At 56.8% G+C, this 19077-nt stretch overlaps 1 protein-coding gene across 2 annotated transcripts in view; it reads right to left on the reverse strand.

The window, feature by feature from the left end:
• ASAP2 (ArfGAP with SH3 domain, ankyrin repeat and PH domain 2) overlaps positions 1-19077 on the reverse strand; it is a 168571-nt gene that overhangs the window by 24954 nt on the left and 124540 nt on the right. For both annotated transcript variants that reach the window (XM_051833314.3, XM_051833312.3), the window contains exons 12-16: positions 17312-17399; positions 13612-13660; positions 13347-13513; positions 10200-10333; positions 459-553 (exon numbers count right to left, since the gene is read on the reverse strand). In XM_051833314.3, the coding sequence (XP_051689274.3) occupies positions 459-553; positions 10200-10333; positions 13347-13513; positions 13612-13660; positions 17312-17399 (533 nt within the window). The remainder of the gene's footprint in view (positions 1-458; positions 554-10199; positions 10334-13346; positions 13514-13611; positions 13661-17311; positions 17400-19077) is intronic.

Below are 19077 nucleotides of genomic sequence, written 5' to 3' on the forward strand. Positions count from 1 at the left end.
CTTCATTCGGTAAGACTGGCAAGCGACTTCCCTGTTGTCGCTGTGTCTCCGTGAGCCAGCTGGACGCGTGATGGGGCCCCAAGTTTTCTACGGACAGTAAAACAAACATGATGATTTTTGACCGAAACAAAACACACACACTCCACCCTGGCAAGGATGCCAGCAGAGGGAACAGAGCGCAACCACGTCTCCGTGACAGCAAGCTCCTCTCGGACTCGGGATGGACGCGAGGGGACGGTGAGGGGGACGGCCAGCCGGGTGGAGTCCACACTCCCTGTGCCTCTTTCTGGAAAAATGACCACCTGCAGTTTCTATATGGACCCCCCAAAGCAAGGAACACAAAACCCAAGCCTAACTTACACCCACAGATTTCCCAATGGAGCAGCAGCCGAGGTCCCGGAAGCCCTGGCTCCCCTGCGCCCCCTGGGGGAGGGCGAGGGCAGCCATGCCACACTTACATGTCGCTGCCCGGGTTGGGTTTGATGGAGTCCCCGGCCGGCAGGCAGCACTCCATAACCTCATTGAAGCCCGCGTTCCCGATGTTCTTGGCGAGCTGCGGAAACAAACGCCGTCTCAGGGTCTTCAATTATTAACACGCGGCACACGCGGCCCATGATTTATTTAACGGCCACTAAGAAATAGAGCAATAAAGTGGTTTGCCTTTATGAAGACAGACAAAGCCCAAGGTGCCCATGGAGTCAGAGCCGAGAGGCGGCACGTCCTGGAGTCCCCGAGGAGACAGAGAGAAGCAGCCATCAGCCCCGGCCCCACGGCAGCTTCTGTTCTTCTCACCGCCTCAAAAACACCTGTGCTCCCACCGAGTGGATCCACTCACTGCCTCTGAACACCCCTGACTGAGGCCACCCACCAGGCGGCTCGGCCACAGTGGAGGCCAAGACTCGGGTTCAAATCACGGTTCTGCCACGGGCCGTGTGGCAGCACATCAGCCTCCCCGAGTGCCACAATGGAACACAGTGGGAGCGTTGGGGCGAGAGCACGCAGCAAATTGAAGAAATGGGGCGTGTTGGTTCCCGGGGGAGGCCGCTGCAGGCCCATGTTCCGACCCTTGGACAGGAAATGAACGCACTCTGAGGGTGTCAGTCTGCATCACGCTACACTGGAAACGCGGCAGTGGCTGTCTCTAGAACGAGTGACGGCAGGACTGTGGTCCTCTTGAGACCCCGGCTTGGCGCATCTGGGTCCCAGCTCCCTGCTCAGACCTCAGCTCCCCGGCAGAGTCTTAAATGTTTAAAGAAACGAGGCTGGAAGGATGCACCCGGCCCAGTGCTTTGAGAGCACACAGACATCCGTTCAATCCTACAGGGAGCACCCTGTGTTGGGGGAGTCAGGCACACTTCGGCATTTCTGCTCTCAGCTAACTGTGCAAAACGCCGGGAGGCCTGGCTGCTGCCCTACCCGGCTTCTTTATACGCCGGGGAGGTGGCTTCAGTTGCCGAAAGGGATCGGGGATGGCAAGGCTCCACTTCCTGGGGGCACCAGAGCTGCAACTGTGAAGCGGGACCACGCAGGGACAAAGGAAACAGGTGGGGTGGCTTAGGAGTGAATTATAATAGAGGTGAGCCTTCCTACCTTGCTTTGGGAAGTGAACAGAGCCGCCCATGGCCCAGAGCATCAAGCACTAACCCAGCGCACCCTCCTGCTCAGTCCTGACTGACCCGGGGCCTCCAGCCCAGGTGCGGGCCTGCAGTGTTCCCCAGCGTGGGGAACTGTCAGGATGGCACACCGCCCATGGTGACAAGTGCCTCAGCAACACGAAGCCGGGGGCCTGGGGATTCTCCGACATCTGGTGCCACACCCTGGGACGAACCTCCATCTTGGAGCCCTCAGTTTATAGGCAGGCAGCCTGCAACGCCCGTCCTACAACCCAGTGCGGACTCCAAACCCTGGGCAAGCACAATCTGCTCCAGAGGTGGGCGACAGAAGCCACGTAGCCCCTCTGTGAGTGAGGGGCCACCCTGATGCTCCCTGTGCTGTGCTAAGCAGATGGGAGGTGGGAGGAGGAGAATTCCCCTGGGAGCAGGAAGCTGCTTCCCGTCTGCTTGGACTTGGCTGCTCTCCCAGGAGGCAGCCGGTGCAGGGAGGCTCTGCATCCGTGCGCCATACGTGTCCCACACCCGAGAAGATGTGCCGCCCCACGGCTCTGCCAGGACCCCTCCGGAGCCATCAGGAGAAGCAGAGTGTCTGTGTGCGGAGGGAGAGGGACGTGAGGTGCCGGCCACAGAGCCTTTGCGTCAGGGGCACATCACTGTCACTCAGCAAGAATCCGACAGCCACCCTGACACACAGACTGGGCTAGATACAAGCTGGTGGGAGAGGTCGGAGTGTTTCAGACACAACTGCCGCCCCTGCTGCCACCCTGCACGTACGTGGCTTCAGGAAAGCACGCCGAGCCCCTCACCTGCCGGGCACCGGCCGGGCCCGAGTCACCACCACGCACCACGGCAGCTCAGTGGAACGAGACAGAGATGAGTAAGGGACAAACACAACGGGTGAGACTTGGAGGAATGTTTGCCCCGAGCACTGAACGACAGAGATGCTGGGCCCTGGCGAGCAGAGCAGTGCACCCGCCCCAGCCCTCGCCTTGCACGGACCCTCACGTGTGCACCGGCCTCCCTCACTGAAGGCGGCCACCTGGATACACACTGTGTAGCCCGGCACCTACCGAGCAGCGCTCACGGAGCCACAAGGAGATCCCAGCTTTCACCTCGAAATCGCTTCTGGAGTGTGGGGTGGGGTGGGCTAGCGGGCTGGGCTAGCGGGCTGGGCCCACCCCGTCCCCTCCCCTCACCCATCTCCATGCTTCCTCCATCACTGTGACACCTCCCACCTTCCCTGCTGGGACTCAGCCCGGGACGGGGACAGGCAGTGAGACCAGGCTGCCCTCCCCCGGCTCAGTGTGGCTGGGCCTCCTCCCCCACAGAACAGAGGGTCTGCTCCTCCCTGCTCAGCCCTTGCCAACAGCAGCCCCAACTCTGATGCCCACCAGCTCTCAACCGGCTCCCCACTGCATGTCCAAACAAGGTGTTACCAACCGGGCCTCGGACAGCCCAGCAGGGTGGGAGGCACACCCAAGGTCCACGGCCAGTGAAGGAGCTGGACGGGGTGGGCGTGGCCAGGAAACAGCCAGAAAGCGCTGCCTCCAAGGCCGGGAGCACAGAGAGTCCTCCCAGCAGCGGGGGAAGTTCACACGTGAGGTTTGCACTGAGCCTTTAGGACACCTATTTTTGGGGCCGGTGTTGTGGTGCAGCAGGTTAAATGGCCACATGCTCGGCCGACATGCCATACTGCAGAGTGCCAGTCTGGGTCCTGGCTGCTCTGTTTCCTGCTAATGCACGTGGGAAAGCAGTGGAGGATGGCCTGAGTACTTACAGCCCCGACACCCACATGCAAGACCAGGAGGCCGTCTGGGATCCTGGCTTCAGCCTGGCACAGCCCCAGCTGTTGCAGTCATTTGAGGAGTGAACCAGCGAACTGAAGATCTGTCTCTCTCTCTTCCTTTCAAATAAATAAAGTGTATTTTTTGATATTTTTAAAAAGCACACGTTTTGGTGCCCAAGTTTGTGGTTTCTAAAGCTGCGAGTTGTGGTTTTAAGAAAGCACAGAACACAGCCTCTGGTTTCTCCTGGCTCAGACGCCCTGGGCAAGCGAGTTCCTGACCCTCGGGGAGATCCCGCTGAGGATGGGCACAGCACACGCAGAGCACCCGCGGCAACGCCTGGGGCCTAACAGTTATCCAATGAACACCAGTCGACGGCCACTCTCTGCACTGGGCCATCATTCCAGCACCTGGAGTGGCTCTGTTCAGCCCGAGGTGAGTTCACTCACTTCCTGGTCTTCGAGGGCTTGCCCAGTCTGCCTGCACCCTGACCCTCACCCTGTTAGCTGTCAGGTTGCTATGAACCTTCGGCGAAGGGACACGCACGGAATCCACACAGGGTGCGGGGACAGTAAATATTTGCTCCTAAGGCTGCTGACACTTGCTCCTCAATTCGATGGAACATGTAGAAGTTTCTGACTCAAATTCGATTTCAGAGTATAAAATTTCCTTTATGACTGTCACTCAAGTTGGAGAAACCGATCACAGGCCACCAGCAGCCCAGACTCTGCTGGCTTGTTTGTCTGTCCTGGAAGATCAGTGCTGAAATCACCATCTTCCAAGTTAAGAAGGAAATTAATTCACCTTTTCAATGTGTACACTTACTGGAGGGCAGATTTGCTCGAAAACCTGAGGATGTTTACGATGACACAAATCGCCAAATCCCATCAAACTACTACTACTTCAAGCACTCGGTTTCTGGTCCATTGGATGAAAAATGATTCTAAAAGCAGGAACAGGGAAGCAAAGATTATCAGTGACCAGCCATCCTCATGCAGGTTGACGAAATCCATTCAACTTACATGGAAGGCAAGTGGCTTGGAAACCTAAACAAATCAAAGACGTAAACGGCGAGACAGCCACGGCTCACCATCCAGGGGAACTGCAAACCTGAGGCCAGGAATCAATTTCCAGACTGAAGCAAAGACTCCGACCAGAAGGACTGTGGTGTGGCCATGTGGGAGCACAGGAGTGACACGCTGTGGGTGACATCTGTCTACTTATAGACACAAACAGAAAACGGGCATGCGGCCAAGCAAGGTTTGCTCATGTGCCGTCCTCTCGGGCCGTTTGACATTGATTTTTTGCACAAGCAAAACCACACACGTTGGACTGTATCTCTCTCAAGAGCTTCGGCACAGCAAAGGCGACAACCTATAAAGTGAGAGAGAGACCTTCCACCCCACACATCTGATAACTGGTTGGTACCAAAACCAAGAAGGAACTCAACCAACACAGAGCGGGTGAGGGAACGAGGAGACATTTCTCCAAAGAAAGATACAAACAGGGGCCGGTGCCGTGGCACAGCAGGTTAATGCCCTGGCCTGAAGCGCTGGCATCCCATATGGGCGCCAATTCAAGACCCAGCTGCTCCACTTCTGATCCAGCTCTCTGCTATGGTCTGGGAAAGCAGTAGAAGATGGCCCAAGTCCTTAGGCCCCTGCACCTGCGTGGTAGACCTGGAAGAAGCTCCTGGCTCCTGGCTTTGGACTGGCACAGTTCCAGCCGTTGTGGCTATCTGGGGAGTGAATCAGTGGATGGAAAACCTCTCTCTCTCTCTATGTGTAACTCCGACTTTTTTTTTTTTTTTGACAGGCAGAGTGGACAGTGAGAGAGAGAGACAGAGAGAAAGGTCTTCCTTTTGCCGTTGGTTTACCCTCCAATGGCCGCCACCACCGGCGCGCTGCGGCTGGCGCACCGTGCTGATCCGAAGGCAGGAGCCAGGTGCTTCTCCTAGTCTCCCATGGGGTGCAGGGCCCAAGCACTTGGGCCATTCTCCACTGCACTCCCAGGCCACGGCAGAGAGCTGGCCTAGAAGAGGGACAACCGGGACAGAATCCGGGGCCCCGACCAGGACTAGAACCTGGTGTGCCAGCGCTGCAGGTGGAGGATTAGCCTATTGAGCCACGGCGCCAGCCCCGACTTTCAAATAAATAAATAAAATCTTAAAAAAAAAGAAAACATACAAACACCCATCATCACTGATACTTAGGGAGAGGGAAATTTTCTTTTTTAAGATTTATTTATTTACTTGAAAGTCAGAATTAGAGAGACAGAGAGGGAGAAGAGGGAGGGAGGAAGAGAGGAAGAGAGAGAGGGAGAGGGAGGGAGACAGATCTTCCACCCACTGGTTCTCTCCCCAGATGACCATAACAGTCAGGGCTGGGCAAGGCTGAAGCCAGGAGCCAGGAGCTTCCTCCAGGTCTCCCGTGTGGCTGCAGGGGCCCAAGCACTTGGGCCATCTTCTGCTGCTTTCCCAGGAACATTAGCAGGGAGTTGGATCGGAAGTGGAGCAGCCAGGACTCGAGCCTGCGCCCATATGGGATGCTGGTGTCACAGGCAGGGGCTTTACCTGGCTTGCCACAAAGCTGGCCCCAGCAGCAGGAAATTCAAACCATAGGGAAGCATCGCTTCACACCAGTCAGAACAGCTATTAGCAGAAAGATAAAACACGTGTGGTGAGGATGTGGCAAAACGGGGGCCCTGGCACTGCTGGTGGGAGTGTGGAGTGCAGTCACCACGACGGTGCACAGCACGCAGGCCCCTCACACAACTGAAAACAGAACCTCCGCGGGACTCCTAGTCCAGCTACGGGGCCTGCACCGCACAGGACGCGAAGCTGCACTGAGAAGACACTCGGCCCCGCCCGTGCATCGTGGCAGCCTAGTCAAGTGTCCATCGATGCCTAAGAACCTGGGGTCCACACACACGGCGGAGCACTATTCAGACCTAAACAAACCCCTGTCGTCTGGCACCGCATGATGGACCAGCAGGACATCAGGTTACGTGAAACGAGCCAGGCACAGGAAGTTGGCACATGATGTCAACTGCACGTGGCGTCTACAGCAGTCGCCAGAGCCGCAGTCCAGAGCCGTGATGACCGGGGAAGAGCGGAGATGCTGCTCAAAGCACAGGGCACCTCACCTGGACAGGGGAGCTAAATCCCGAGACCTACGGTGCGGGATGCTGGCCACGGCCATTACTAAGGGACCAGCGTGCTTGAAAACTGCTGAGGGCCCGGACTCTGAGTGTTCTCACCGCAACACACTGTTTAGTGTGTGAGACGGCAGCTATGTTAACAGTTTAGTTGTGCCACAATGTACATGCTGTACCAAAACAGCACACTGACCAACGTAAATATATATAGCAAAAAGTTAGGATAAGTAATAACAATAAAAAATCCCTCCTCCGCCACAGCACGTGAGCACGTGACATGGCTGTGCCGGCATTCACTGGAAAGATGACACACTGCGTGTGACAGTTGTCCAGGCTGCCCCCGCTGATTTCCTCTAACGGGGGACTCAGGGGTCAGCCCTGGCCGCACAAGGAAACACTCCCTGATGAACAGGTCAGCCCAGGGCCTGTTCACGGCTCCAAGAGGCAGAGCAGACAGGCGGAGGAGAGCTGCAAACCCACATGTGTGAATCGTTTTCCTGAAAGGATTTTGTTAAAATCATCTTGCAGGAGACAACAGGGCTGGCCAATGGATTACAGCTCTTATTACTACATGCCAGATGTAACTTCAACTACACAGACACACAAACGGAGCAAGAAAGGAGAGCCAGGACTTCCGGAAACCTTTTTCGGGTACCTCCTTGTCTAAGTGAGACAAAATAAACAACCGGGTGTGTCAAAAGGTCTGAATGCTTACGCTCCACAGGTGAGCACTGGCATCTGGGATCCCACCCAGGGCCGGCCCCGGGGGCTGGGGAGGAAGGTCCAGGTGACGTCACACCCCCAGTCCCAGCACCTGGTAATGGGGGCCGAGGGAGGGAGTCCCGTGAGCCAGAGAGGACCAGCCAGGGCTCAGGCGCAAGCAGAGGACACTTCAAAAAATCCACGGGAAATGGAATTGTCGGATGCTCATACTGGCGCAGAGAAAATCTCAATCCTGCCTCGTCTTCTCACAGGACGCACGTTCCATACGCCTGTGAAGACCCCTTGCCTGCAGATTCCAGGTTTTTTTTTTTTTTTTTTTTTTTTTTTGCACCAAAATAAACTCTCCTGTGTGTTTTCTTAAGCATCTTCATAAATCCCACACAAATCAGCACCTTGTGGCGACCAGCTAGGAAGAGAGGCCTACACAGGGGGAGCTGGGTTTTGATAACACCTGCAGACATTAACCATGCAGGCCCCGCTTGACCTCAGAACAGGCAGGAGCTGTGCGAACCCTGAACTCCTGCGAGAACAGAGGAACTGCACCCTGCATCGGGAGCAGCAGTCACTCCGGCGTCTCATCGAGCCAGAGACCTCAACTCCTCATGGACCTTCTTTGGAGTCTTCCTCGTGAGCGGGCAGCAGGATCACTGAGCAGACTCCTGAGAAACACTGGAGAGGTTACACCTGACCAGCCAATGAAAGCCGACTTCGATTTCCAGGAGCTCTGGGCGCCAGCTCTTTAGCACTGCGATTGTGAAAAACGGCGCTAGAGAACCTCATACTCGAACAGATTGCATTAAAACAGGCATGAGAGTCTCAAACTCATCGTCTGCTAATTGTCTTCCTACACTTAAGTTATTTACACCCATTGTTGTGCAGTCATCATATGATCTAGACGGGCTATGGAGCATCTCTTTCCAGCTGCACATCCCATAATTCACACGAGTAGTGTGAAGCTGGCAATCAGTGGGAGTATTTACTGTCGGAATAGGCAGACCACACACCAGGGCTCTTCAGACGTGGCTGTTACACACATGATGCGGATGAGCTGTGGGGAGGGACGGCAGTGATGGGTAAATGTTTACCCTAAAGCAAAGAGAGCTTACTGCAAACGCCAGTTTATCTCCCAGGCTCTCAAAGGTTAAGGGTGTACCTTTTACTTTTCTTTCCTTTCCTTTTAAAGATTTATTTATTTATTTATTTATTTGGAAGGCAGAGTGACACACACACACACACAGAGAAAACCAGAGACAGAGAAAGAGAGAGAGAGATCTTCCAACCTCTGCTTCACTTCTCAAAATGGCTGCAACAGCCAGAGCTTGGCTGGTTGAAGCCAGGAGCTTCTTCCGGGTCTCCCACATGGGTGCAGGGGCCCAAGCACTTGGGCCATCTTCTGCTGCTTTCCCAGGTGCGCCAGCAGGGAGCTGGATCAGAAGTGGAGCAGCCAGGACTTGAACTGGTACCCATACGGGATGCCGGCACTGCAGATGGTGGCTTTACCTGCTATGCCACAGCATTGGCCCTAAGAGTGCACCTTAACAGCTACATAAAACCTAGGCACATAGGATTCTAGGCCTGTTTCCTCATTTGTAAAGTGGGGCTAACATACCAAGGCTGCCCAGTGGCTGTGCAGATCAAAGGCACCAATACACATAAAGCAATGACCTCATCCTCAGTCACTCACTGCTTCCCATTATTTTAAGAAAAGTCAGTGAAAGTAGCATTTGCCATAATTCACCAGTGAGACGTGAGAAGTAATTTGTGTTTCCTTAACATCACACTGCGTGATCTCAAACCATGCCGTCGCCGGTGACCCAGGAGCCAACAGAAGCACACCAGCACCTCCACAGGTTTTCTGTGTTACATCACACTAATCACGGAGGGGAGCCAAGAACAACTGCCTGGGTCGGGCCAAGCCTATCTTAGCTTCAAGCTAAGTACTCGGGGAGCCCACTCACTGGCATACTGGGTTCCACTCTCCGTTCTCCCGACTCTGTCTTCCAAGACCATAAAGGAATTCCTTGAAAAGACGAGAAGGTTCGACAAGACAGTTCAGAAGGCTTCATTGGAAGTCCAGACACATCGGGCCCAGGGCAGTCATCAGTAAGATTTATGGCCCCTTGAGAGGCATATTGACCACGGCGATTGATTTTCTGTCGAGACTATTGCTCTTGACATTAAAATCAGCAGCAATCAATACCCACTTAGTATTTACAGCCCAACGCCCGGCTTCCCCAAGGAAGAGTGTGCAGGAGTGCTTTCTAGCGGCAGCGGTGGACTCTAAAGACAGTCCATAAAGCTCATGTTTTAAGGGCCTGAAGCGCAGCCTGAGCCTGATTCACCGGGAAACTCCTGGGGCCACGGAGTCAGAATCTCAAAGCTACACCTCCCAGGTGCACATCCACCTCAGCTCCCCACCGCACGGCGGATGTGCTGCCACGGGACCAAGGAAGGGAAGGCCCCTTCTGAGAAACAAAGACCAGGTCTCCCCCGAGAGGACACAGGGAGAAGGGGAAAAGCCAGTGAGACTCGAGGCCCGTGGTGACCACAGCCTTGCCAGAACCTCGCAAGGAGAAAGGTTCCTTCGTCGTCCCCAGGCCTCGGCTGGCATGGAGTGAACCCAGCTGAGGCCACCACCCCGTGCTCCTTCAGCAGACTCATCTCCGCTCCAACAGTCACTTTAGTGGCTTCTTCTCCCTTTATTCATTTCAAAGTCAAGTCTAGGGACCAGAAACGCACTCGAGGACCAGGAGCTGAGAACGAGCAGCTGCCACCGAGCTCCTACTTACTCGGATGCGTCGGCCACAGAACAATCCCCAGCCTCCCTGGAACCGCAAGGAACCCAAAGGGACCAGAATGCCAAAGCAAAATCCGAGTCCTCAGCTACTTATCTCCGACCTAAAATAGAGGACTCAAGAGTTACCAGCAGCTCGGACGTCCCCAGCACGTCCAAGGTGAGGGACTGCATCCTGGAGTAGTGAACTCCCAGCTCGCGGTGGATTCCGGAACACTCGATGCAGGTCAGAATGCCCAGGTTGGTGGAAAGCCACGTAGGATCTGCCAGAGAGAAGGCGCAGGTTGCAGCTTGCACTCAGAAGAGGGGCAGACGTTTCTCTGCACAGCTGCTGGAAATGGAGTTGCGAACGTGATCCCAGACACGGCTGTTCACGTTGTTCACCCCCAATTACCATGCTTACATGCTAATCCACACACTTGCACACGTCTGTGCACCCTCCACCTCCTCCCTACTTTCCCACCCAACAGGATCTGTGCATGCAAAAATCAACAGGACACAGAGCACTCTAGAATGCCATGGGTTCAAGGATGGGTCCTGAATACCGACCACACCCTTCGTCCACCTGGTCGTAACAGCAGAGGGGAGCAGGAGAGAAAATGAAACCCACCCAAGTGTAGTACTGTAAGGGGCACAGCCTTAAAGCACACACGACTACAGATGCCACTCGTGACAGTGACCGTGTACCCCACGCTTGCGATACACCGTCCTCGGCACTTTGGTAGTAGCGGTTAACGGTCTGTGCTGTGAGAGCTTCAGAAATCACAGAGCGTTTTCAAATTAAGAGCTCCATGCGCGGCCCAGGGCAGGATTCTGCTGATCTTTTTGTTTTTTAAAGACTGATTGATTGATTGACCTACTTATTTATGCGCTGTGAAAGGCAGATTGGCAGACAGAAAGAGGGGCACAGAAAGAGATCTGTTGGTTCACTCTTCAAATGACTCCAACAGCCGGGGCTGAGCCAGGCCAAAGCAGGAGTCAGGATCTCCACCCGGGTCTCCAATGTGGGTGCAGGGGCCCAAGCACTTGGGCCATCTTCCTCTGCTTTCCCGTGTGCATTAGCAGGGAGCTGGATGGGAAGAGGAGCAGCTAAGACTTGAGCCGGTGTTCCCGTGGAGTTACAACACAGGTGGGGACCCTCACGAGCCACATCCCACCACGTGCGGGGCCGGCACTGCAGCGCTCCCGTCACAGGTGCTGGTGAGCGTGGAGCCACGCCCTCCCCTCACAGCACCTTCCCTCTCTCACTGCAGCACCCTCCTCCGGGTGCTCAGCACACATTGGGGGGCCAAGAAATGCTGGACGGATGAAAGCTGAGGGCACTGAAAACGGGGAATTAAAATGGAGAGGAGGCCGGCGCCGCAGCTCACTAGGCTAATCCTCTGCCTTGCAGCGCCGGCACACCGTGTTCTAGTCCCGGTCGGGGCGCCGGATTCTGTCCCAGTTGCCCCTCTTCCAGGCCAGCTCTCTGCTGTGGCCAGGGAGTGCAGTGGAGGATGGCCCAAGTCCTTGGGCCCTGTACCCCACGGGAGACCAGGATAAGTACCTGGCTCCTACCATCGGATCAGTGTGATGCGCCGGCTGCAGCGTGCCAGCCACGGCGGCCATCTGGAGGGTGAACCAACGGCAAAGGAAGACCTTTCTCTCTGTCTCTCTCTCACTGTCCACTCTGTCTGTCAAAAAATAAAAAAATAAAATAAAAAAAAATGGAGAGGAACTTGAGCACATCATCGCGGCCCAGCGGAGCCAGAGTCTTCAGGTCTGCCGCTGCCTAAGAGATTCACGGCAGGGACAGGTCGCAGCCCGGCTCACCCGGCGCTCCTGAAGTTATTTTAAAAACACTCAAAACTAGAGAGCTTCTTCCCCACGCTGGGAAATACCGCGGGAATGTGCGCTGGCCCTCGTGGCCTATTCCCCGGAACCTACGGTGCTTCTGCGGGGACATGAGCCTATGTTTGCGTGACTGTGTCAAGTTTTCGTATCACCCATGCTGTCCTATCGTTTCCAAACAACAGCGCACACGGCCTCAGCGTCTTCAGTGTTTTAAATACCCAAGAGTGCACCGTCTTTCTCTCTGCTCAGGGAAGGGCAGCATTCACTACTGATTGCTCCCTGTGTCATCGCTTGGCAAAGAGACATTTGCTGACGAATCCAAGACCACGCAGAGCCTTCAGGGTCACAGGACTCCAATGTCTGCTCGATTTTGGCCTGCTTGCTTTTTAGAAAACCTGTCATGGATTGGAGGGATGGACAGGTAACTGACCACGCCAGCTGACCCACAATGCTCCTCCTTTAACACGGGTTCAGAAAGGCTGGCGTGCAGTTCCCCGCTGCATCCTGACCAGAGCAAGCCCATCCCTTACACTTTTCAAATACTAGCCTTGTCCATTAAAACAAAACCTCTGGGGCCGGCGTTATGTTGCAGTGGGTTTAGGCTGCCGCCTGCAACACCACCATCCCATGTCAGGGCACTGGTTTGAGTCCTGGCTGCTCTGCTTCCACTCCAGTTCTCTGCTAACGCACCTGGCAAAGCAGTGGAAAATGGCCCAGGCCTGCAGGACCCTGCACCGACGTGGGAGACCTGGACGGAGTCTGGCTTGGTCCAGCCCAGGCCACAGAGGCCATTTGGGAAGTAAATGAACGGGTGGAAGACCTGTTTTTTTCTTTCTCTGCTTCTGTCACTCTTTCAAATAAATAATGTATGTAAAAAAATAAACATTAATATCTCATCTCACTGAGTGTGACAGGTGCAAAGGACCTGTCCTCCACTTCACAGAAAGGAAAACTGACGCCTCGCAAGGCTGCGGCCCCTCCAGGGTCCCCGGGCTGGGCCACAGCCCAGAGTAACTGCAGAGATTCTACAGAGCAGCACAGCGTGAAGATGGCAGAAACCCCGGGCAAAGCGGCCTGCGCTGGGCTTCCACAGCCGCTCCGGGCCCCTGTGAGGCCGGATGCCCTTGGTCTCACCCTCACTGCGCTCTTCAGTTCTCCTTTCTCAAAGAGCTCTGAGATCTTTACAGCGCCATCAGGCTGTCTCTGCCTTGTCTTGCTCAGTGGGCCGGCAGACAAGCCTCTCGTGCCCCAGCCCCCGCTGCCGCCTGCACACAGTTCATTAAGCATTTGTGTGATGGGATGAGCTCAGGCTGAGCTGCACTTCATGTCGCGTTGGACGGGAAAGGAAAACCAACGAACGGGTACGAGCTCCCGAGAGCATGCGCGTGTACACGCGCACGCGCACGCACACACGCACGCACACGCGCGCGCGGCCCCGCTCACCCGGCGCCCCGCAGTCGCAGCACACGGCGTTGCCCGGCATCCTCCGGACGTCGGAGATGATCTCCCTGGTCAGCTCCTGCACGATGTTGTTCTCGCCGGCACTGTCGTCCCCCTTGAACGCGTTGTTCAAGGCCTCCTCTTTGCTGTTCTGCAGCACGGACATCCATCTGGAAGGAGCAGTGAGGCGGGGTTAAGTCCCCCACGCACGGCTGGGTCTGGGCCTGGGTCTGCCTCTGGCCCCTCCCCACCCCTCCCCGGAACTCACATCTGACATTCCTGCTCGTCCTCTGCCTGGAAGTGGTACGTCCTGTCATCTGTGCGGCAAGAGACACTTGGTCAGCTGCCAGCCCAGGCAAAAGTCGCACACCAGCCGGCTGCTAATTACCCTCCAGAATCCCCCAGCCCTCTGCTAGGAAATTAGCCAGGCGCATTCAGAGGAGCAACCCTCTGCCTTTGCCCCGTAATTGTGGTTTTTCTGATGCAAGTTAGCCAACCTGCCCAACTCCCCACCCCAGGCCACAAGGGTACAGCTTGCGGCTGTTTGATGCAAAGCATCACTGTCCTCTCAGAAACCGCACCTAACTACAGGCTGGCCCCCAAAAAGCGACTGTCAATGCCCTCTGAAGCCTAGAACTCTCCCTAAAGAGCGTATCTCGCAAGTTTTCTGGCTTTCTCAGAAAAAGGTCAGTGTGAGGACTTCTGAGAACAGCATGCTTTGGGAGTCCCACGTTGCAAATATACCTAAAACAACAGGGTATTCTTAAACAATGGTCTGATAGAAAATTGTATGTCCACACACTGCCGCCGGCCTGTGGGGCAGGGGGAGGCGTGGGGTGGGACAATAGCACTTCCGCAGCCCAATCACTAAGATGAATCCAAACTGAGGGACAGCTGACCAAAGCCCGGATCAGTCCTGGGAGGCAATGGGAGCCTGGTCTGTACAGGCAGCAGGACACCGGGGAGGAGAACAACTAAACACCGCCTGGGGTCCCAGCCGGATCGCGGAGCGGAAAAGCACATCCGTGGAGAACCGGAGGGTGTGAGGCAGACACCGGGGCCACGGCACCACGCCATGCCTAACTTCCTGGTTTCGACCACTGAGCGTTGGTGGATCACACGCACTATCTGTGGATGACTGCACCAAGACATGACCGCTGGGGGAGGCTGGGTGGGGCACCCACATTCTCCGCCTACAGTCAGTCCGAAAACAAACCGATAAATCAACTTAAACAAGAAGAGCATAAAGGGTGGAGCTCCGGTTTCTGCACAGGGCAGAGCAGAAACACGGGGTCCTCAGGGAGCCACAGTGAGCACCTGTGCCCCTAGAAACGCGCGCGTGCGCACACACAGCACCCTCCAGGTGTGGGCTCCTCTGAAGCCACTCTGCTCCTTGGAACAGCTCAGGGTCAGGGGTCTGGGCGGAGGCTGCAGCCCAGGGAGGCTGCACAGAAAAGCACGCAGAGCCGGGGCGGTGGACGTGTATCTGCTGCATATTTCTTGTTTAGCACCAGGAGACCGGGCTCACTAAGGAGAGGAACAGTTTAAGGGAACTGTTTCAAGTTCGGAGAAATGAACTTGATTTGTGCCTGAGCCAGGCTGAGGTGCGGAGGGGGAACAGCCGGGCAGGCCGTTTCCTCCTGCTCCTGGGTGCTGGGCTCCTGAGCTCCACACCCACAGCCCGAGACCCCAGAGCCCTGGTGGTTTGCTCGCTAAGTGGGTCTTGGGGTTCCTGGAAGCTGTCTCAGTGCAGGGTCTAACACTAAGCTGCCTCATGGCCAGACCTGAAGCAGCTCGGGGAGACAGCGGGAGGAGCCAGCTTCCTCTGGCTGATCTCGGCATCTAACAGGTAAGAACTGGAGGGGCAGGAGTCACAACTCCGTGGAAAGGGCCAATAAACATCCCCCTCCCGCAAGCTCTCTGGAGATGCCTATGTCGCCAGAGAGCAAACACCACGCAGCAGAAAAGCCAGACAACACGGTGGGGCCAGTCCGAGCTCTGACATGCTGGTGGCCTGGGAGGACCGCCCTGGGCTTAGGCTCTGGCTCCTACTGGCCATGAGCAAGCCACACAGACCTGGAAAGTGACCAAGTCCCTCAGGGCTCATCCTATTCAGGGAGCTGGCCTGGGTGGCCTCAAAGTCCTCCTGTCCCCTCAGCCCCACCCAGTCTGCCAGTTCAAGCTGAGGACAAATGACTCAGGCCTTAAATCTGCTAAGGGGTGGGTCAGTCTGAGGTCCTGAGGTTAGACGAACTTGGCCTTGACCCACCCTGTGCCCACTGAGCTGTGATCACAACAGGAAATCCCCATCTTGGGGAAAGAATGGAAAAAGAGGATCTTGCCGCAAACGGCTGGGGGCAGCGGTCAGCCTGCCTCTGTCCTGTGCCTCAGGGCACATTCCAAGATGACCGAGCAAGGAGCAGGAACAGGGGGCAAATGGGGTCCTGACAGACTCCCCGCTGAGTTATTCTCATCCCCCTGCTCTGGCTGAGAGGGAAGCAGCCCTTCCCGAGTCAGGAAGTCAGGTCCTGACCCAGGCCCCCGCCTCTGCAGGCCCACTACCCTGGAGCTTGTCACTTCCGTGCTGCGTTTCCTGGTGAATCTCGGGGCGTCCCGCCGGTTTCCAAGTGTCCCTACAGCACCCCACAGCTGCACAAAGCACTCTCACTGCTGATACGCCAGGGGCCAGTGCTTTGGGAAACCGCTGAGCATGTAAAACCCCTAGGGCTGGGATTTACTGTCCCAGGGAGGGCCGTTCTGCAAGGTGACGATGGCCCCTGGCAGGTCTGCGTGGTTTGCGGTTCTTCCTAAAGGTATCTGCCGCACCCCACGCGGCAGTAAAGACCGGATAGAGGCTTGGCAAATGCCAGCTTGCCGCAGCCCTCCGGTGCAGTCACCGTCCCCGGTGTGAGCCGCGTGCACACTGGGCACTGGGCCAGGGTCCTCCCTGCGGGGAGCCCAGCCAGGCCCGGCTCACAGGGACTCCCGTACTGAGGGGCACGCTGCACTCTATGAGGTGGCCCCGGGTCGCCACCTCAGGAGATACAAAGGCCCCAAGCCCCCCGAGGCTTCCCAGCCGCAGGAGTCCCTCAGCCCCCACCCGCAGGCTCCGCATGTAGCGGACTCTGATCACGGCCGGTTCGCGCTGCCCAGACAGGCCGAGAGCAAGCGGGACGGCACGAGCGAGTCTGGGGCCCTGCTAGACGGGGCAGGGACGAGCTCGAAGCAGGACAAAGTGACCACGGGGTAACAAGTCAGTCTGGAGCCCACAGAACAGTAGGAACGGGCCCCACACGGTAACGATGCCGAGAACCCAGCGAGAGCCCAGCGAGGACGGAGAAGCGGAAGTTGCTCGCGGGGCTGATGCGCATGCGCCGCCACGTGACCCACAAACTTCCGGCCCTCGTTGGCGCGAGGCCGGGCACTGGAGAAAGCGGCTCCTGAGGCAGGCAGCACGGCGCCATGCGGGCACAGGGAACTCCCGGGCCGCCACAGCGAGGCCTGGGCCTGGGCTCCCGCAGCCATAGCCCTGCCTGCCCCACGGAGCCCCGGGACGCAGGTGCAGCGTGCTCCTCCCGTCGGAGCCCTCGTCTGCGGGGGAGTGGGCAGCCATCCTCACGGGCGGCCCTGTGGTGATTCTTCCACGCGCGCCACGAGCGAGCGGGAGAGGCTCGGGGAAGCGGAGCCCGAGGCAGTGCCGGCTCTGAAGCTCTGCGGACATCGCCCAGCGTGGGGGCGCCACCCACGTGGCCCTCGGACATCGCCCCGCGTGGGGGCGCCACCCACGTGGCCCTCGGACATCGCCCCGCGTGGGGGCGCCACCCACGTGGCCCTTGCCCGCGTTCAGTGAGGCCGGAGGGCGTGTCTGGCATAACCTGCCCACCCACGGCCCCGGAGCGGCACGCGCGGCCCCCGGGCGAAGCCCCCAGCCCCGGCCCACGCCCCAGGAACGCGGCAGAAGGCCTCACGTGAGATAAGGTCGAAGCACTTCTTCTCCTCGGGGTTGGCCTTCACTTGGCACGTCAAGAGGTTGAGCTTCGCCGGCGGCCGGTTCGCCTGTGGGACACGGAAACGGGCGCGTGGGCACGGAGGACGTCGCTCGGGGCCGGAGCAGAGCAGGCGGGAGGGCGGAGGGCGCCCCGGGCCCAGGGCCCTGCCCGCGCAGTGCTGGGGTCTGCACAGCCCCGCTCCACAGGGCAGGGGCGGTGCCAGCTGGGGGGCCCCGCCATTCAGATCCTGCTTCCGGCCTGAGCGCCCGCGGCTGCTGGTGCCGTGTGCGTTATTAACCAGCACGCGTGAACCGCACACAGGTACAGAGCAGCCTGGGACGTGTCCGCAGCCAGCTCGCTGCCTAATGCCCGTCATAGCTACCGTCAACGCTCTGTCGTAAACATAGCTACCTCCTCATTCCTTTTTTTGTGGTGAAAACATTCAAAATCTTCTAATTTTTTTAAAGAGATACACACTACATCATCTACAGTCAGCCCTTCTGCAGAACTCTGACTGAAGTCCTTCTGAGCCTAAGCCTCGCTCCCAGCGGAGTCCTCTCAGAGCACAGACAGCAGGGAGGCCATGTCCCACCTCTGCAGGGGTGACAGGCGAGGCACTCAGCGCCCTAAAGGGCGACCAGTACTGTCGCTGCCAAGAAAACACACCTCCTGCCTCCACAACCCCCACCCCACAAGAGATCACAGCATCTCACACCTTTTGTCAGGTGGGTCAAAAATAGCTGTTTCACGACAGTTTCAAACAATTCACACTTAGTTTTTAAAAGCAAAGGGCAGGCTGGCACCGCGGCTCACTAGGCTAATCCTCTGCCTGTGGCACTGGCACACCAGGTTCTAGTCCGGTTGGGGCGCTGGTTCTGTCCCGGTTGCCCCTCTTCCAGTCCAGCTCTCTGCTGTGACCCGGGAGTGCAGTAGAGGATGGCCCAAGTGCTTGGGCCCTGCATCCCATGGGAGACCAGGATAAGTACCTGGCTCCTGCCTTCGGATCAGTGCAGTGCGCTGGTCACAGCGGCCATTTGGGGGGCGAAACATCGGAAGGAAGACCTTTGTCTGTCTCTCTCACTGTCTAACTCTGCCTATCAAAAACAACAACAACAACAACAACAAAAAACACCACAAGACACCACTTGGGATGCCTGCATCCCATATTAGCGTGCCAAGGTTCAAGTCCCAATCTGTTTCCAATCCAGCTCCCTACTGATGTGTACCCCAGGAGGCAGCAGGTGCAGGAAGTGGGGTCCTTGCCATGCACACAAAAGCTCTAGACAGTCCCCAGTTCCTGGCTTGGGTCTGGCCCAGACCTGACTCCTGGGGGCATTTGCAGAGTGAACCAGTTGTTTGGGAGATCTCTGTCTCTTTCTGCCTTCCAAATAAGTACATAAATAAAAATACTAAAAATGAACGTCTTAAAAGTTTACTTGTGGGGCCGGCGCTGTGGCATAGCAGGTAAAGCTGCGCACCGGTCCAAGTCCCAGCTGCTCCGCTTCTGATCCAGCTCCCTTCTAATGCACCTGGGAAAGCAGCAGAAGATGGCCCAAGTCCTTGGGCCCCTGCACCCATATGGGAGACCTGAAAGAAGCTCTTGGCTCCTGGCTTCCAATTGGCCCAGCTCTGGCCACCGTGGCCATTTGGGGAGTGAACCAGCAAATGGAAGACTTTCTCTCTCTAACTCTACCTCTGAAATAAATAAATCTTTAAAAAAAGTTGGATAATCAGATGGAACTTAG

The sequence above is a fragment of the Oryctolagus cuniculus genome, chromosome 2 (assembly GCF_051225735.1).
Source record: "Oryctolagus cuniculus isolate XC-2025 breed Fujian yellow rabbit chromosome 2, ASM5122573v1, whole genome shotgun sequence".
In the NCBI taxonomy this organism is placed as follows: Eukaryota; Metazoa; Chordata; class Mammalia; order Lagomorpha; family Leporidae; genus Oryctolagus; species Oryctolagus cuniculus.